The following is a 19,843-nucleotide window of genomic DNA, read 5'->3' as shown; positions in this document are numbered from 1 at the left end:
GACAGCACTTCTCAACCCAGTCCTCTGGGACCCCCAGACGGTCCATGCTTTTGCTCCCTCCCAGATCCTTGCCACACCTTCCACATTTTTGCTCCCAGCTCCACAAGGACAGGTATGAGAAACACTGGCCTAGGATAGACTATGCCTTACTCCACCCCTGAGCCTACGGCTAGTTTTGAATTTTATCATACCTTCATTAAATTTTGTTCTCTTCGAGTCTGTTTACAATGTGTCCACCGCTCCAGCAGGATAGTATCAAAAACCGTTTCCTTCTTCTGTTACACTACTTTGTGCCATTTCACTTTGCAGTGAAACAATCAGTACCACTAGAATCTAGCGTGTGGAGAAAGATGAGCAGCATGATGGCTCAAAATAGGAACAGTCCATTACAGCTGGGATTGCGGGGGGTCAACTTTGTCCTGAACACTCGCTAAAAAAAGCAAACAACATGTTTAAATGACCATATTATATCCATAAATGTAACTCCTGGAAATTTCGTCTTCATGGGGCCCCTAGTTTTCAGTTGCTTTATGGCAAATCCCCCCAGGTCTTTACACAGAGCAAGAAAAAGGAGCAACCAAACAACAATCTCTGTGAAAGTTGCTCTTCAGAGTTGCACTACTTCCTTTCTTCAGCAAAAATAAGACATGCCTCTCGCTTTTTATATAGTATTTTTATTATGTGCACAATTATATTTAGAATAAAATGTATTACTAGTTACTAAATTACCAGAATATCACTGTTCTAAAACACACATAAAATTAATACAAATAAAAGTTATACAAATTCAAAATACTAAAGTCACCCTTAAACAATGTTGTGTCATTGGTTAAGCCAATCAAAGAACCAAGTACTCCATGCAAGTCTGGTGAGCGAGACCCCTATCTGAGCTCCACATTGGTGTGTCACAGTGCATGGTCAATCAAAACAATACAATTCGCAGCCTAGGTGACTGACGTGACTCATAATATAAATCAGCTTCTAGCTGAGGGAAGATTTTTAAATGTAAAAAGGCTACTGAACACCCATATCTGTTGGCATTCGGTACAAAGGGATGTAGGGAACCCCGTAATACTTAATGTTATGATATTCGGGTATTTCCATACCTTGCCTATTTCTCTACTGTGAGCCTGGCTGAGCTTGTGGCTACCCCCAGGCTGTTAGTGGCTCTACAGGTATACGTCCCAGAATCCTCCAGGGTCAGACTGCAAAGGACCAGGGTGCAGCTGCCATCGTCCCTCGACTCCATGTGCACCCTGGGAGATTCCGTTAATGGAGTCCCCTCCAGCAGCCACTGCACCTCAGGTTCAGGGTACCCTGTGTGGAGAACGGACACAATGCACATTATCCAACTGTGACAGGCTGCTTTTCTAGTAGGTGTAATAATCTGTGCTACACTTCCCGGTTTGCATTTACATTAAAGCTTATAATGGAACTGCTCCAATGGCCAATCATATGCATCCACTTTTATAAGCAGATACTACACTTTGTCAAGAACTAAGAATTACTTTCTATATCCTTTAAAACAACAGCTCTCGATTTCAGCAGATGCCAAATAACACAGATATCTGCAAAATACTGGGCTAAGGAATCTTAGTGCTGTGACCTGCCACCATTCTCCCATGAGAAATTCCGGAGTTTAGCGCTTTGAGTGTGACAGAAAACTGCAGCCATTCACTAGAGGATCATACCTGCTAACTGGGACTGCAATGGCACATGGATTAAATTGCTCTCTCACATAAAGGATTGTTACCATTAGCAACCTCGGTGTCTTTCTTCAGGGTCCCATGCTACATCGCAGGGCATGTCACACCCTGAAGCTGCTGCCAAACATGCCTGAATTACCCGTATCTCAGAGGACAATTGGAGATTATCTAGCCAAGGTAGTAGCTTGTCCAGCATTTAAGCCTTACTATAAGCAAAGTGGGCCGTTAATTGCTTAAACAAGAAGCATTCCTACGCCAAAGCACCTGCCCTCAACAATACTTTGCATGCCTCATGTGTTCAGGTATCATTTTGTCAAATGAAAGTGTAGCAATACCACGTTTGGCCAGCAGAGGGAAGGAGTACCATACCATTAATGTGGCATGAAAGGCAGACATCGGTGCAGGGTGCAGAGGTCAGGTCTACCAGCATCTGGGAGAACTGCGGCATCTGCTGCAGCTGCTCCTCCAGCGCCTGCAGAGCCAGATGCGTTTCCTGCTTTCGGGTTAAATCTAAGGGAAGCCAGGAGATCAGCATACATTTTACCAGATTTTCAGATGTCTAAAAAACATTTTTGTTTAAAAAAAAATAAAATAAAAAATCCAATTGATGTGAAAACAGGATGCAAATACTAAAATTCAGCAATTTGAGGGAATTAAATATGATAAATAAATAAAAAATTCTGATTAATCTGTTATAAACTGTGAATGTACAATCTCCACATCTTGCACACCAGAAAATCTATGAATGAATACAGTTCTGGCCAGGATACAGTCAAATGTACGAAACACACGGCCGTCAAGTGATAGACCAGGGCTTCTCAACCATTTTTTGCCCAAGGAAATTCACATGGTCCAGATTCAATTGTAGCCTGAGCCGTGTCTGCCAGCTAGTGTACACTGTGATAGACGGACAAGCCCCACCTCTCTCAGGGCTGGTGGGGGAGTCAGACCCATCCGACTTGGACAGCAAGGCCATTCTCTTCAGAGCCAGTAGGGCTTTCCCTGTTTTCTAAAAGGGCAAATGCAGGGATGGATCATTAAGTCAGAATAACCAACCTGTGTTTAGACAGCATTCGAAACCCATCTCCATTAAAAAGTGAGGTTAATGGCAATGAACCTTCCACTTCTGCTTGGCCAAGAATCTCTTCATTTTCTCTTTGGAGAGAGATTTCACAGTACTGGGCACTGCGGAGCTGAAGTCTTTCATCCATGGGTGGTCCAGCGCCTGCTCACATGACATCCGCTGCCTGAGTGACAGTCAGATGCAACAAGCCCCAAAGATGTGTTCATCAGATATGAATTACCATATTAAATAACCATGAACTGCATCTTAATTTTATCTGTGTGTGGAGCCTGATGCTACATCAAATGCTAGTTTGAAGGCATTGGATGGGCTTTTAGTGGATGAACAAGTGTTCAGACTGAGCTGACCAGCATAAACACAGCTGTTTGACCAGCACATGGGTTCCCAGTTATGTTACTGGTGGGCTGCAGTTAGCCGCTCCAGCTCCCTTTAAATTAGCAACATCAACATTGAGATTATCTGCTTCCGAAAACTGAAGCAATTTCAAGGCAATCTGGTGTTTACATGTAATAAAAAGTGATGCACAGGACAAAAGAACAGAGAATGTTTAAAGCTATATATCTGGGTTGAACGTGTATGTTTGGTCAGAAAAACAAACAGGAAAACACTATCATTACAACATATGCAAAATAATGACAACAGAGAATTTGTTCTATTCTACATAAAGTTGCTGATATCTTCTTGGATGTCTAGATGAATCACTTCAGTTCCCAAACATCTCCTCAGGGGCACCATAACCATTTCATGCATGTTGAATTTTACCACTTAGTCTTACATAACCTCATTAAATTAATTAGCTAAATAACTCAACGAAGCATCGATTAGCCAGACATGGTATGCTAGTGGTGGAGTCCAAAAATCCATGGGTGCATTGGATGGTTGTCACAAATAGTGGGGTGACTTCAGGAGAGGTTTTGAAAATCGTTAAGCTGACATACTTTGAGTGTATATTATCCTGCCACGGACAGACAGGCGTTTCCTTGCTCAGATTTAGGTTCTCAGAGCTGCACTGTGTTAGGGGCAACACTAGTTAGACGAGACATGACTGACCTTTTGTTTTTCTTGAGCAGTTTGCTGATGAAGTCCTTAGCCTGATCGGTAATCTCCTCAAAGCTCTCTTCATCAAACTCCCACTTCGCCCCAGTGACCAGTGCCAGTGTTTCGGCGTCATTTTCGCCCTGAAAGGGCGACTCGCCACTCAGACTGCCAAGGGAGATGGGGAGATGGAACGATACCACAAGAATTCACTCCTACCAGCATTCATCTGGCCTATAAAATAGCTAATTCTGCTTTGGGGTTCAGGCAAACATGATTCACATAGAGCATCTTCTTTGAAGGCCATGCTTCTGTCTATCATTTTAAACCTTAATGTAGTTGAGTTTAACTGTAAAAATTAGCAAAAAAAAATGCATCCCATCTGATTTTATTACAATAAAAAGGTGAGAAAAATATTTAAGTGCTCAGTTTAACTCAATGACCTGTAGTTGGCAGAAACAAAAGGAAAACAATTGCTCTTTTTAGGTAAGTGCAAGCTGGCTGTGAAGGGCAGGCCACCTGTAGCAGCACCCAGGATGCTGGGGCTTAAGGACCCGCAGATGTGCTGAGGCTGGGTTTGAACCGGCAACCTTCTGATCACAGGCATGGAGGCTTAGCCCACTGAGCCACGCTGCCCAAAATAAACAGCCTAGCATAAGAATGGGATGCAAAGACTCTCAGACCTCAACCTGTTCCAGTTTCCTTCCCAATCTACTGTGGCTTTACTGGAAAACAGCAATGCACGGAAATCAAAGTTCATCAGCACTACAGTCCCATAAACTGACAAGACAATGGAGGATTGGCAACAAAATGTGTGCAAATGATTTACTTTTGTCTGTTCATTACATCTTCCCATTTAGAAAATAACTATAGATGAACATATGAACCTGCCCAGGCCCTTACAGAATGTAGCAGATGACCCCGATGCTCCACATATCAGAGGCCAGGCCTACTGGGTCAAAACTGATCACCTCTGGGGCCACAAACTCAGGTGTTCCATGCATCACCTTCAGGGGAGTTTTGGGGTCTGTGAAATGAAAGGTTAAGTGGACAATTTAAGGCAATCCAAACCACTCACCAGTGCTATTAGTTAAATGATATGTACACATGCCCAAAGGTTCTTTATGTAACGAGACATGACTGACCTTTTGTCTTTAACTAGGAAAAATCTCTCTAGCATAAGAGCAAAATTCAGATAGAGCTCTGTTGCATTATAAATAGTGCTGAATTGATGTCTTTGGCTTTCCCACCAGGCAGAATAGTGTGGCTGTCACACAGCTGTAGTACTGACTTCCTGTACTTACCCAGCTTGCTGGCCAGTCCAAAGTCAATGATCTTAATGCTGGTGCCGGTGCTGTCGACGCACACAATGTTCTCAGGCTTGAGGTCCAGGTGCACAATGTTCTGCTGGTGCATGTGCTGGACGCCCTCCAGGATCTGCTGCATGTACTGCATGCAGGTGGACTCCGTGTGCTCAAAGCTGTCATCCACAATTCGCTGGAACAGCTCGCCACCAGCAATGCTGTAGACATGGGGTAAAGCTCTCAGGGCACAGAATACATGAGCTTATTCCGACCTAGGAATGGCCTCCCATTTAAAAAGACCAATTTTATCACATAATACACGCCATTCAAGTGTTAATCATGCAAGACTAGTTGACTAAATATGAAGCAGTACGCATATGCTTTTCACTTTACAGTGAGCACCATAAATATTTGGACAAAGTTTTTCAATGTTTAAGTTCTGTACATCACCACAATAATTTTTAAAAGAAACAAGTCAGATGCAGTTGAACTGCAGACTTTCAGCTTTAATTCAGTGGGTAGAACAAAAACATTGTATAAAAATGTGGGGAAACTAAAGTAATCTTTCTACACAATCCCCTCCTTTCAGGGGCTCATAAGTAATTGGACAAATTAATATAACTGCAAATAAAACGTTCAGTTCTAATACTTAGTTGAAAACCCTTTGCAGGCAATGACTGCCTAAAGTCTTGAACTCATGCACATGACCAGACGCTGGGTTTCCTCCTTTTTAATGCTCTGCCAGGCCGTTACTGCAGCAGCTTTCAGTTGCTGTTTGTTTGAGGGTCTTTCTGTCTGTAGCTTAGTCTTTAGCAAGTGAAATGCATGCGCAATGGGGCTGAGATCAGGTGACTGACTTGGCCATTCAAGAAAGTTCCACTTCTCTGCTTTAATAAAATCCTGGGTTGCTTTTGCTCTATGTTTTGGGTCATCTGTATTATGAAATGTCACCCAGTCAATCTGAGCAGACATGATGTCTCTGAACCTTTGACCGCATGTTGTATGTTCACAACTCAATCTTCCAAGTGCAAACAAGTCACCTCAAATCAACTCCAGGACTTTATCTGCGTAACTGATAATGAAAGAATGGAGGAATTGCCCACACCTGTCCATGAAATAGCTTTTAAGTGAATTGTCCAATTACTTTTGGCTCCTTTAAAAAGAGGGTGGCACATGTTAACGAGCTGAAACTTCTAAACCCTTCGTCCAATTTGAACGTGAATACTCTAAAATGAAATCTGACAGTCTGCATTTTATGTCCATGCCCATTGTATAACTTCAATTGGAATATATTTCAGTAAACAGGTAAAATAGTAAAACTTGTGTCAATGTCCAAATATATATGGACCTAACTGTATATACATCTACCCCGTGATCTTCCAAAACAGGGTCATAGCAAGATACAGTAGGAGCCAATTCCAGGAAGCACAGTAAACTAGGCAGGGACCACGCAAGATAGGATATAATGAATGAGTGAATCAATGAACATCATTAGCGCATTTCAAGACACCCAAAGCACCTTTCAGACCCAATGAGGGGGCATTTGAAACACCACCACTGTGCAACATCCACCTGAATGATATGACAGCAGCCATTCTGCGCCAGTACGCTCACAACACAGTAGCTAAGGCGCTGAAGGGGCAGGAGAGAATTCACCAGTTAGATGTAGGGGATGTTCAGGAGGCCAGATATGACAAAGGCCACAGTGAGAAATTTTTAGCCAGGACATTGCAGTATCACCCCGACTCTTTCAAAGGAGGCCCAGGGATCTTTTATGACCTCAGAGAGTCCGGACCTCGGTTTATCATCTCATCTGAATGACAGCACCATTTTTACAGTGCCGTGCCTCTGTCACTGCACTGGGATCCACAAAGATCACAGGGCGCGCTAACCTGTTGACCAGCAGCAACCCAGCTTTCTTAGCTGGTCTCCCATCCAAGTACTGGGCAGACCCAAACCTGCTTAGGCTAGGTAATCCCTCTGAAGCTAACTGCGGGTGGTGTGGTGCCAAGTCCATCATGGCTGCATTTCCAGAGACAGGAGTTCACCTAACTGTACTTCATGTATCATGCGAGATGACTGGAGTGGCCAGAGTCACCTACACACAGACAAGGAGAAGATAAAGCACATACATACAGAACCAGCATCGCAGTGCTGTTACAGTCCCAAACTCAGGAGGCCACCACACTTTCCACTGAAGCCCCCCCTCTCTACATACCATAATGAGCACCGATTTCAGGATATGAAATCAATGTTTTTCAGTCTATTAGAAAGTAATAACAAAAAAACGCCTTCACTCACAACTCCATCACCATGACCATCTCGGAGCGGCTCTCATAGGCACCCAGGCACTGCACCAGCTTGGGGTGATGCAGGTAGTTCATGAGCTCAATCTCCTTGCGTGCGGCCTCCCTGTCCTTTTTCAAGCGGGCCTTGTAGAACTTCCCAGCACACACCTGGGCCGTCTCCTTCTGGATCAGCCGGAAAACTTGGCCAAACTTCCCGCTGCAGTGAGGAGGACAGACAACTTAGAACTTCTGCGTATTTCCTTCATGCTAACACGACAAAAACATACAGCGGCCACACCACTGAAAAGTTACATTTATTAACTAATCGATTTAAGCATTAATGTTAATGCTTTCGGAAACATGCATTTATCTAAAGATAAGCTAATTTGCAAATTTTACACTTGGTCCAATTGTACAGTTAGATATTGAAAGGCACTCATTCTGAGAAACTGGCACAGGCAACCTTGTTTTCCCAACTATTAAGTCACGCAAAATTATGGCTTAAAATTTAAATGTAAGAAATTTTACATAGAAAGCACAATATACTGAGATAAAGCCCACTGAACAAAACAGATACTATTCAAGATTCTCAAGCTACCTTTTGTATAGAGTATTGCTTTTCAGTCCATTCTGGTGGTCATGGTTAGATGCCTATCAGGAAAATTCCACTGACAAGAAGCTGCCTGTATAGGTGTAAGGGTAGCATAAACACCCTGTATGGTTAAATACCACACTGCTGACAAAATATCCTTGCTTCCCGGTATAACTGGTCTCAATTCTGGGTCCCCTGACAAAATCTCACCGTAGGGTCACCCAGTTTTATTACCAATTCTATTGCTGACCCCTCAGAATCTCCCAGAGGATCCATGCCCTGATATCACCTCTGACTGATCCTTTACTTTGCCAAAAAATGTTGTTTTCTTTTAATAGAAATGCATACCATTGTGAATTAATTCAGCAGATGACAGCCATAAGCTCACAGAAAGAGGCAAGGATTAGCACACATCAAGACACATCCAAGTTAGACCATCCAGGCCATAGTTTCCACACCAGCAACTTAAAGGCTAGATAAGCGCATAGTTTGGGAGCACCTAAAAAGTGACAGGAATAAATGACTCTTATTGAGTCCCCCATCCTTCGATAGTGCTGGACACAGGGCAATACTTACACTCCCAGCCTCTCCATCACAGTGTAGTGGTCGGACACTTTGTGCTTCTCGTCGATGGCGACATCCACGTGTGACTGAACCTTCTCCTGTGGCTCCCCTTGAGCAAACATGAAATGGAGGCATTGTTAGTAGGCAAGCGCACTGGGCAGCAAGCTTGGCTACAAGGCAGCTTTGGTGCCCCCGACACAACAAGAAGAAAACCATCAATAAACCTCACTGGAATACTGGTTCTCTGAGAAGTTACTGAAGGAGGATCAGACTAGCAGATGACCGACAGAGATGCATACCAACATGGGATAAGCCACTGGAGCACACCCCATTCCGAGCATTCATCTTGCAAAGACGGCATGACAATCCAAGCATCTTTCACAACCACACATAGATAATAGGAGCATTTTACCTGTGGTGTCCATCTTGATAGTGTCAGACTCTTGGCTAGGTTCACTGACCCCTGCTCTGTTGTAGGCCCTCACACGGAAGCGGTATTTCCTGTTGGGCTCCAATCCTGTCTGCACCCGGTATGAAGTACTTGTACAGCAGCCAGTCAGCTCGGTCCAGTCTCCAGGATGCTCTGAGCTTTCCGTCCTTACTTCCACCACATAACCAGTGACTGCAGCACCCCCATCATAACTAGGGCCTGACCAGGACAAGACTAGAGAGCTGGAAGAGAGCTGGGACACAAGTGGAGAAGATGCAGGGGGCTGGGGGTGGTCTGGATGAGAATAGGGGGTGGGGGGTGGTGGGGATTCCAAATGAAAATCATGGCAAAAACGCCACCTACACTACAAACCTTGGCATACATCTTAGAATCCAGCAATTGTATATGTGTTTGATGGTCAAACTAGCTACATGTTTATCCTGCTCACGTAAAAACAGCTGATAGTACGTAACCCAAAGCAGATTATCAGGATGGTCATCATACTGTAGGACACACTCACCTACAACGCTGAGGGAGACTCTGTGTTGGATGGAGTTTCTCTGGTTACGCACCACAATTGTATAGCTTCCGGCATCGACTAGGTCGGCCTCAGAAATCACTAGTTCACTTCCTTGATTACTGCTCTCCATCTTGATTCGAGGTCCGCTTACAACCTTTAGATAAAGACATGCACATATACTGACGTCATTCCTTATATCCTGGCAGACAGACATGGCGATCTGGTGTACTGTGCAGGTACATCATGTAAACCACAAGGTGAAACAACAGCACCTGATGTTTGTTGTGCATCCAGCAGCAGGCCACGGGGAAGCTGCTTTTGAAGGTACACTGCAGCCGTACCGCTTCTCCGATCCTGACCTCCACGGACTGCGGGGTTTTCTCAAAGCTCAGCAGAGGTACTGAAGGAGATCAAGACCGGGAAAGATCACAGCAGAGCAAGAGCACACTCGATTATTGTATGTGCTACACATCAGGGAATTAGACCTGAATGCAGTGAGAATTTCCCAGCTCTCACATGTCAACATAGTATCATGAAGGTTTCATCATTGCTGTTCAGAATGGGACATAACACAGTACTGTTTAAGATTACATTAGGATTACATTAGGATTACATTAGGATTACGTAAATATTCTTCTTTCTGCAATTGATATAGTTTCAACCATGATTAATGAATCAATAGCTAGCAAACTTGAACTTATCTCTCTGTCAAACGGCATCACAAGGGTGGTGGTATTTCTAACTGGTTTAGATTCTGAGAAACAAGATGCAAGACATGTCCACAACTCACGTTGAATCCACAGCTGGAACTGGGGATATATTAAATATTAAAAACTGAATATAATGAATTGCACCTGCAGAATATGTACTTTTGGCGCTGAAGCTTAATCTGGAATTCCGGAACCCTATGTTTACAGCACAGCTGTGTAAGGATCACATTCAGTGCAGCTTAATGGAAACCTCTTCAATATCTTGACGTTGGAAAGCTCTTGTCAGGACATTCAGCAGAAACAAAGGGCCATGTATCACAGCCAAGTTAACCTCGCAGATTCCCAGGAAACCTCATATGGGGAGCAGTAAGTGTGTGAAATGCAACATGCTTTCCTTCAATGTTACAAGTCAGCATTAATTGTAGACTCTCATTTAACTGAATTTGCAGCTATTGCTCCTTTGGCAATCATTATGCAAATACAGAAGTTCTGTTTTACTTGTTTGACCTAAGGCTGTATTCTACTTGTTCATAATCACTTATTAGTGCTTAATGATTAGATAGGTAAAACTCTACCATAGCAACCAAAGCTACATTGATGAACGCAGTCTCTGCACAATAAAACGATCATTAAAACTGAAAACTGGTTTATCCTTCATATGGAAACTGGCACATTGTTTAAAATCAGTTTTACCACTCCACCCTCATATTTGGGATTTTAAGAACACATTGTGTGAGTCTGCACAGAATGACACAAAGGTCATATAAATTTTAACGTAACTACCCAAAAGCAGCCAAGAGTTACATGGGGACATGTAGATTTGTGGCAGATGTCAGTACCAATTAAACCATACAAAATTAAGCTACTGCTATAATCCAGACTTACTGGAGTGATATTATTTACTAAACCAGGCTGCCATAATACAGACAGGTAATTGATTTGGAGAATCCATTTATAAATGTAAGAGGGCTCTAAATATCTCAGCAGTGCTAAGGACAATACTCTAGAATGTAATTAATGACTAATGCTGGCTTCTCATTTAGCAGCATCTGGCCTGAATCAATCAAAATAAAAACAATAAAGACACATAAAGCCACCAGTTCCAAGACCTTCCTGTTGAGGATTAGAATGTTCCGAGTTGTCTCTCCTCCATTCTAGGAAGTCTCAGTAATTATGAGTTAACTCAGGGGTCTCTAACTCTCGTGAAGTAGTGTGTTAAACGAAAGGAAACCCTAAAATGTGCAGGGCTGTGGCTCTCCAGGACTTGAGTTGGAAACCCCCCCCCCCTCCCGAGTTGTTGTAAGGCTATCAAATGACTGAGGTGGAGCCTTGGGCTTTTCTGCTATGGCATCAATTAGCATGTCAAAGAAACTGTCCTTTCCGTGCAGGAGAAGCATTTCCAAAGACGGAGAGAGAGAGCTTCTGCCAACCTTCACCAGGCCTGGGCAAACATTTTGTAAAAATTTGCATGCTTTCCAACACATATCACAGCGCAGAATGCTATAAATGTTCTAGAACTGTAGCCTATGGTGGGTCAATGGAATCACCTGGAATCAGGAGAAGCTAAGGATGCATGGGGATGCATAGGTAAATCCGTTACTGTAACAGTGACTGTATCCTATCAACCATGCTAATGTCCACCAGTCTTCTCAATGCAAACCAAAGCTGTAGCCATCGCTTGTTTCCTATGAAGGATTCAAAGACCCCTGGGTAGTAGATTCTCACCAGCTGCTATTTAAAGGAGACGTCTTGCTGCTGGAGGGATGGGTGGCTCTAGCCCTGCTGTGGATCTCAGTAAGACTCTTCAAAAAGACAGCAGGAGAGGAGATCCCTATGATAAGCCTGACACTACAAAAGAAGCCAAGGTTTGATTTACTAGAGACGCATGCAGAAGTTTGTGACAAGATGTAAACCAGATGCCGAACAAACCTCGACTGCTATGAGCTCCAAAAACAAACACATGAGAATGTGAGGTATACCCCTCCCTTAGTTTCACAAGTACTATGGCTAATAGAGAAGGAAGACCACAGTGCTTTGTGTTACCCACTGGCAGTCTGAAGCCAAAGAAACTGAGATGCCATTTAGATACTTTACACTGAGCACAAAGACAAACCAGATGACTTCAGAAAACTGCAAAATTGCCATACTCATCAAAATCAATTCATTAAAACAGCATGTTCAGATGCTCAGTTTGCCTCCTACAAGGTAGCATACTGAGATTCCCGGTGTAAAAAGCCCCCCACTACAGCTGAGGAATTCATTCTTCCTGCAGCTATTGATATGATTTCAACCAAGTATACCTGAACTTCTCCCAGCGTTAAACAATATCATCACAAGGTACATTTACGACTGGTCAAGATATTTAATGAAAGAGCTTTTTGACAAGGCGAGAGATTCTGTCAGAGCAAGATGTCCAAGACTGTTTACTAATTACATCAGGTATGTTAGTCGATGATTTAGCAGGACACACCTGGACATTAAAAATGACCAAAGAATGGCGATCTCAACACGGTTTGCAGCACACACCAGGCTCACTACAAGCGTTGCAACTATTGCAGAGCTAGATGTGCAGTTCCTGCAAATAAAAGTCAAGATTCATTATTTTTTTCCAAGTTTGTTCTCCTTCCCTACACTGAAGTTTCTGCATTTGCTAACTTTTAGACAAAAACATTTGGACAAGTTTAATGATGTTTCATGCAAAGTTTAATGCAAATTGGCTAAAAGTAGATTGATTAAAATGTGGGCATTATTTCAGAAAATCCATGTTGTATTTGGTAAAACTTTACATTAACTGCATTTTCATAATGCATTTATACTGCGTTCATAGAACATTCAGTGCACCTTCATAATGCAAATGGGTCATCTAAACCCTTTCGGATGAAGCACTCTTAATACAGGCATAACTCTCAGCCTATCAGAGCCACAAAATATGAACTTTGAACTATGAATGTTTCATAGTTTTAATGTCTGGGTTGGATAATCTGGAATAATAAAATAATGAAAGCTATAGTTTTTGAGTCCCTACACTGCATTATAAATGTCATTCCCATGGGAACATGTGAACATATTAATAATAAAACGAAACTGAAAGTTGGCCACCATGTGATTTCCTTCTTGTTCCTGTTTTTTCACACCACAAACTACATTTTAAAGTGACACACGACAACATAAAATCACTTTTACGGCACCTTTCAAATGTTAGCTGTACATGTTTAAGATTATAGGATTATGCAATTCCTTGGATATACTTGCGCTTAGGGTTGGCTATCGTTTGTCCCCCCCCCCCCAGTACTGGTACTAAAATGGCTCTTTTGCCTGTGTCAAAATAGTGCCCGAACTGGTACTTTTAATAAACAAAAGCCGAAAACAAAGGTGAACATCAAGTAAAAGCACAAGACAAACAACGGCTGACATTTTTCATGAAGAATGTTTGAAATTTCTACTGCATATTTGAACTTAAAATTAAACAATAGGACTATATTAATGTATCACAACGGAGCGTGTAATGCCCGATAGCGATGGTATGCAGGGTGCAGTGATGCTTCTGTTGCCCGAGTACCAGAGGGCAAATATTTAAACAGGTCAGGCATTTAAGTGGCTAAGGCACTGTAATCTATGTTGCCATGTGGTTCGGTACAATCCGATCACATAGGAACTGCTGCCATCTTTGGCGCCAGACTTCGGTACTCAGCCCTACTTACGCTGCCGTTTCAGATCATTCATTCATTGCACGTCTTTCACTCCACATCTTAAAATATCACCAGTGTGTATAAAAAGTTATGCAAGAGCTTCCTGACTATCATCTACCAGAATCGTTTATGCAACGTGGAGTCTGGGTGAACCTGGACTCTGTCCCAAAACAAGGCACATGCAGGACTGCCCGGACACAAGGCAGGACACTCTTACACACATGCGGCCCAAAATTTAGGAACTTTCTTCCTCAAAAGTGATTTCTAAATCACTTTTTCTAAAGCAATCACTTAGGGATGTAGGAGGAACCTGGATATCCTGGCAAATTCTGGAGCTCCGGCATTTTACAGGAGCCTCTCTGATGCAAAAAATTCTACTAGGGGGACCCCTACTCAGCAATTTCTATCACGGTGGGTGAATGACCACCCCCCCCCCCCCCCAGCTCAGCATTTCTAGCTATCCCCTCCTAATCATGCACATGCTAGAACAATATAAGCAGGAAAACTAATTTTTGATACATGGGTCAAGTAAATCAGGCTTCAGGTATAAAAATGTTACTGCAGATGTATCTTAAAGGTTAAAAAAAGATTATGAAAAGTGATGGACTGGAAGTTTGAAGTTTAAAATGCTGAAATGAAGCATGTTTCTATTATATTTCATTTTACAGTTTAAGAAATCCCACACAGGAGGGACTGGTTGTTGAGAGGTTTGATTTTGTGAATTTCGCAATATGTTTGTCTAGTTCCTACGGATATATCCATACGACTGGGACTCTATGATCCATGCCGGATGTTCTGTGTCTGCCTGGGGGGTTGGGACAAAATTAAAAACAGGAAGAAATACTACAGGAAACTGTTTTAACACAAACCAGGCTTCAGGGAAGGAAGTTTATAGCACCGAGAAAAATGTAAATTGTGAAAAGAATGCAGAGAAGAGAGTAAAACTGTTAATCAGGAAGCCAATATTTCCATTAAATATGAAATATGAGAGAAGCTGCGGACATGTCTGCATAATGTCACTACTGCTGTCATAATGGCAACACCATCCAGTGTCAGAAAGATCACAAATATGGAGGGGAGAAGGGAGCTGAGTAGAGGGGGAGAATTCTGCACTAATATCGGCTTCAGAAGATTTACCCCCCCACCCTGCCCCCAGTGCTCTGATTCATACCAACTAAATCCAGCTGTCCCCCGCCTGCATGGTTCTTAAAAAAGGTGTTTCTCAGAAAACTTGAAAGTAGTTCCTGGGCTTGTGTGATCCACAACCAAAATTCACAAAGGACAAGCAACATTTTAATGAATGTCAAGTTGTTATAATTAATGTCATAATCGGGTAAATTAGTTAGAATGTTGGTTAATATACACAGTCACATATCTGCAACTGAACTTACACACCTCTGGAAAAACTCTGGAGAGAAAAGCTCAAATAAACCGTAAAATTAACCAGAACAAAAAAGCCTTAATATTTTTTTAAGTTTTACTATGTACTTCACAGCTAGAGGAAATAAAAAGATATTTTTCCCACCCACACCACATTGTGCTCTCAGTACCGTAGTAGTATCAAAATGAACAGACTATTTAAGTACCTGCTTCATGCATCTTTTCCATCCTGCCTTCAGGTACAGACGTCCTGGAAAGCGACCCGTTCCTCAACACCTCCCCAGGGCTGTCATCTTTATTCCTGCCCGAACACTTCAGCTCAATCTTGAAAGTGGACACATACGTCTTCTCCAGGCTGCAGCCGCTGCTCATATTCGTCTGTAGGAATGAGGCGAATCCTTTTGACACAGTAAAATATGGAGCACGTCCAGTCCTGCTATCATACACAACTGCTTCCTACTGCCCCCTTCCCCCGACTGTGCAGTTCTGCTCCGTCTGCAGCTCTCTAAATTGCCCATTCGCTTCCCGCTCTGCACAGCCCCTGTTCACCCTTCACCCTTCACAGCCCTTTCACACTATCTGCTCCACAGGCTGCTGCAGGGCTGCTTACACATTTATCGGTCATTTCGCAGAAGAAAAGCAAGTAAATAAACAGTGTGGTAAAATCTAAAGATCTTACAGACAGGCTGGCTTCTCCATACCTGCAATCTCTAGGTGCATGGTAGGACACTTCTGCTGTGCAAGGCTGTAGCCATGCAACACTTTCAGCAAGTGGGTGGGGGGGTGAGAAAAATGAACCCAAAGCTTTGCTCAAGTGACAGTTTAATGTTCTTCTATTAGCATCACGAGAAAGTCCACATTGCAGTGGTCACACTGATAAGCCCACGCACTAAAAGCTCCAGCATCAGAGGAGCTCTCATTAACACGACATTTAAGATTAATTAGTACTGAACCACTTCAAATCGCTACTTTAGAACCACACAATCTAAATTCAGGATGGGTGGGTGAGTGGAGACTATAATATTTGTTTATGGGGGTCTCGACCCACCAGTTCAGAAACACTGCTGTAGAATTTTGCCCTACCTTTCATAAAAGTCACAGCAGATTTACGAGAAAATTCTGAACAAGCCTGACAGGAAAGGGTAGTATAACCACATTCTGCTACACCAACTGCTCCCGTATTTCTTTCATTGTATGCAGGAATTTGGCTTGAGCATGGAAGGACGTCATGTCAGCACTTGTTTCCATACCAGACAACCTGCATTTGTGATTTTGGCCCCAAAAACCCAGCAATCATCACAAGCCTCTAGACTTGATGGAAAGAAAAAAAAAACTCCAGGTGACTATCTATCTTAGAGCTGCAATGCCAAAAACTGCAGATATATCCATTTGTAGATCCAGCTAAAATTTTAATTAGCCAGTATTATACTACATCTACAGCTGTTAACCCAATATTTGAGATTAATACAGTTAGAAATGCTTAATAAGATTATGATAGATCTGTCCAAATTTGCAAATACACACCTTAATTGCTTCACAATTTTAGATGTTTTGCGTTAGAAGCAAATTTTGAAAATGTTTGCATTTCAGAAGACCCTGAATGATTCGTTGAACTTAATACATTTGGCTGAACTTCATTTTTGAAGATTCCTTCAGACAAAGCTCAACCAATTGGTCACATCTAATTAAAAACACAGAGGGAATAAAATTCCAGCAAACCCTACAGTTTATGAGGTCTGACGTAAGTAACTAGTTTTAGATTCAGAGCTCACACTAGCAATTTAGTTAAAGGTCTAGCTTCCATGTTAAAAAAAACAGCATAACTGAACATTACAGCACTATTCTGTACTTCCATATTAGGGTTACATGTCAAGGACACATGACAAGAGGTTTCAAAAGACAAAGTGAGCAGAGATAACCTCGTCATCTATGGAAACTTAAGGAACCATTCTAAAGGGAATATACCAGGCAATTAGCAATTTCGCCTACTGCAATAAAGGACCATTCCACAGCAACTCATCCAGACTTCCCAGTTCATGTCATGGATTTCCTTGAAGAAAAAACTGTGAAAATTCCATTAAATTTATGGAACTCTGCAAAATTCTATAGCTCTACTACGAATAGCTTTTTTGATTATGAATTTTTAAAATTTGGCCCTCCACTTTTTTTTTTGCGATTCTTTGTATGTGTATTCTCAGGGTCAGCAATTGTGTATTTTTCACTGGACTGAAATTTGTACTGAACATCCAAGAAACCTTAAGGATAATTTGCAACATGTATCCATGTAAATAGTCGTTGTGGAATGTTTTAACCAAATTATTAAACATCAATGGAATGAAGAATTTTTAATTTTCAAAAAAATGATAACTCCACTGGTTTTCACTGTCTTGCAACCAGATTCTGCATAGTATTAATATAGATCTGTTGCATCTAGAAGTCATTTGGCACTGCATTGAAAAACTATGTGCCACAGATCTTTATAAATATCTGGCACCTGGAAGGTTTTGCCACCAGAAATATCCTAAGACACCGCAGAGAATGTAGACATTTATAAGAGGCCTAATCAGATCTCATATCAGCAGACCCCGGTGTGCCTGTCATTTTTATTATAACCAGTGCTCTCGTTAGAATAAACAAATTCTAACAATTACCAATTTTAGCCGTATAACTGACATTCAAACAACTAGATATTTTGCTGGATCAGTTCGGGATCTTACTCACAGAGTCACAGTCACTTCAAAAGTTAAAGCTTACATGCCGAGTTAAGTGGTTTTGCGTCACATTGGATACCGGAAAGGCCATAACACTGGAACTTATCAGAAGAAACAGCTGTTTAGAAATACAAAACAGGAAGACATTCTGAACAGGGGGAAATTTTAAGAAGAGGGTTAGAGCAAAGCAGGGAAATGCTTCTGTTCCTCGCTCAAAGTCCTGCTATATTCTCCACGATTCTGCTAGAGCAGTCTTATTTCTAACAGGAAAAAGCATTGCCCACCACTGACCATATATTACGCTGATAATTACCCTGAAACAGCCCACACAGCTTTGGGTAGGGATAATGCAAAGCGCTTTGAGACAATTTAATGTTGTACACATGTGCTGTCATGTTCCTCGCCTGAAGGATCAAATTTTAACAAAGCGATTATTTATGGTTCATGGCTATAACCATCATACATCGAGTGTTCAAAAGAATGCAAGCGTTTAAATGAAGGTACGTATAAATGCTGATAAAATAACAGCCTCATTACGTATATGAAGTAGCATAATTCACAAATGATTAGGGAATTAGAAATAATACCGGCATATTGGTATCCTATGTGAAGACGTATCCTCATTACTCGCCCAACTGGTGGCAGACTTAACGTTTCTGCTAAATTATAAATTATTCGTTGAATTAACCCACGTAAAATTCACTTTTAAATTAAGCACTGGATCAAAGTATTTGAAAGGATAACGTTCATACTTGTATTAAAACATCATTTCACAAGTTATTTCAATCTGGTTTATAAAAACATTTCAATGCCATATACACCTATACCGCTAATTCCCAGAAACACAGTGTATAAACTCACTTCTACGGAAAGAGGCTCCATCTTGTTTTTGCGTTGGCACCCAATCCCAAGTTAATTGCATTCAACCGACACTTTTGTTTTATAATTGGGGCAATTAGATATGATTCTGCAAATGAATGTACTTCAGAATATATTGAAGTAATATAATGTGTCAGATTGTACTTAGGTAGCTCTCAAACCCTAAGATTTGGTTTACCTTTGCTTGAATTTTTATTATTCAAGATTCACTGTTTAAATTATATGTAACCGAATGGATAAATAGCTATGCGTGTATCTTCCTATTAAGGCATATGTATTTTTCTGTACACTGCAAACTACATAATTAAGTAGCCATCTGGAACGAAATTGATATTTACTTGTTTTTCATTAAAGGGAAAATCTGTTACTGCTGTTCTTGATCGGTTTCCAGATAAAAGGTGATTCATATGCTTAGAATAAACCCAGGAGAAAGTCAGCTGTCTCTGTGGCCTGAGACAGTACCCATAGCTGGGGCGCCGTAAATGGATGGGGTGGGGGTAGGACGATTCCAAGAGCCCCTGAGGGACAGGGGCCCTACAACATTCCAAACATAATTGAATTGGTCTGGCTTGGGGGTCCAATATGATATGTTTTTATGGAGTCCAAAATGTATGCTCCCAATGCAATGGAAAAGTGCTTTACATGAACGCTGAATCACCCATTAGGCCACCCCAGTGCATGGTCTTAGTTATGGGGTATGTTAGTAGTAGTAAAAAAACAGTAACATTGTTATTATTTTAATCTTTGTTTACACCACATTTGCCAAACATATATGAATATTCATATAGGCTTTCTATACGTTTCACAATTTAAATAAAATTTTTAAATGCAAGTACACTTATTTTGTGCTATAGCGAGGTCTGACTGCTTTATACACAATGAAGTTCGTTTACAAACATTTTGAGGAAGCTAAACATTTTCTGTAAATTGTTTATCAAAACTGGTTAACCA

The 19,843-nt window shown here is 41.7% G+C and overlaps 1 protein-coding gene across 4 annotated transcripts; it reads right to left on the bottom strand.

The window, feature by feature from the left end:
* Window positions 1–654: 654 nt before the first annotated feature.
* LOC125742715 (myosin light chain kinase, smooth muscle-like) lies at window positions 655–19,002 on the bottom strand. 4 transcript variants are annotated; one of them, XM_049014965.1, is made up of 14 exons: window positions 18,875–19,002; window positions 15,509–15,680; window positions 9,796–9,923; window positions 9,524–9,677; window positions 8,986–9,297; window positions 8,586–8,682; window positions 7,431–7,634; window positions 5,130–5,347; window positions 4,729–4,852; window positions 3,841–3,993; window positions 2,824–2,953; window positions 2,628–2,715; window positions 2,076–2,216; window positions 655–1,317 (listed from the first exon to the last, which is right to left on the bottom strand). In XM_049014965.1, exons 1-14 carry the CDS (start codon window positions 18,893–18,895, stop codon window positions 1,112–1,114), a joined length of 2,148 nt encoding a protein of 715 aa, XP_048870922.1. In that variant the 5' UTR covers window positions 18,896–19,002; the 3' UTR covers window positions 655–1,111. The 4 variants fall into 4 exon arrangements, with proteins under 4 accessions (XP_048870922.1, XP_048870924.1, XP_048870925.1 ...); XM_049014967.1 differs by lacking the exon at window positions 18,875–19,002 and adding an exon at window positions 18,601–18,804; XM_049014968.1 differs by lacking the exon at window positions 18,875–19,002 and adding an exon at window positions 16,004–16,113.
* Between the last annotated feature and the right edge of the window lie 841 nt (window positions 19,003–19,843).

Source organism: Brienomyrus brachyistius, chromosome 5 (genome assembly GCF_023856365.1).
Source record: "Brienomyrus brachyistius isolate T26 chromosome 5, BBRACH_0.4, whole genome shotgun sequence".
Lineage (NCBI taxonomy): Eukaryota > Metazoa > Chordata > Actinopteri > Osteoglossiformes > Mormyridae > Brienomyrus > Brienomyrus brachyistius.
The sequence above is the reverse complement of the archived record's forward strand: the minus strand, read 5'-3'. Positions and strand labels throughout refer to the sequence as shown.

Coding starts and splice junctions, on each gene's coding strand:
- LOC125742715 (XM_049014965.1), bottom strand. CDS start 18,895: ATGGAGCCTCTTTCCGTAGAA. Junction 9,924..15,508: donor GGAAAAGATGCATGAAGCAG/GTACTTAAATAG, acceptor GATCTCCTTCAG/TACCTCTGCTGAGCTTTGAG. Junction 2,716..2,823: donor TGGCCAAGCAGAAGTGGAAG/GTTCATTGCCAT, acceptor TTGCCCTTTTAG/AAAACAGGGAAAGCCCTACT.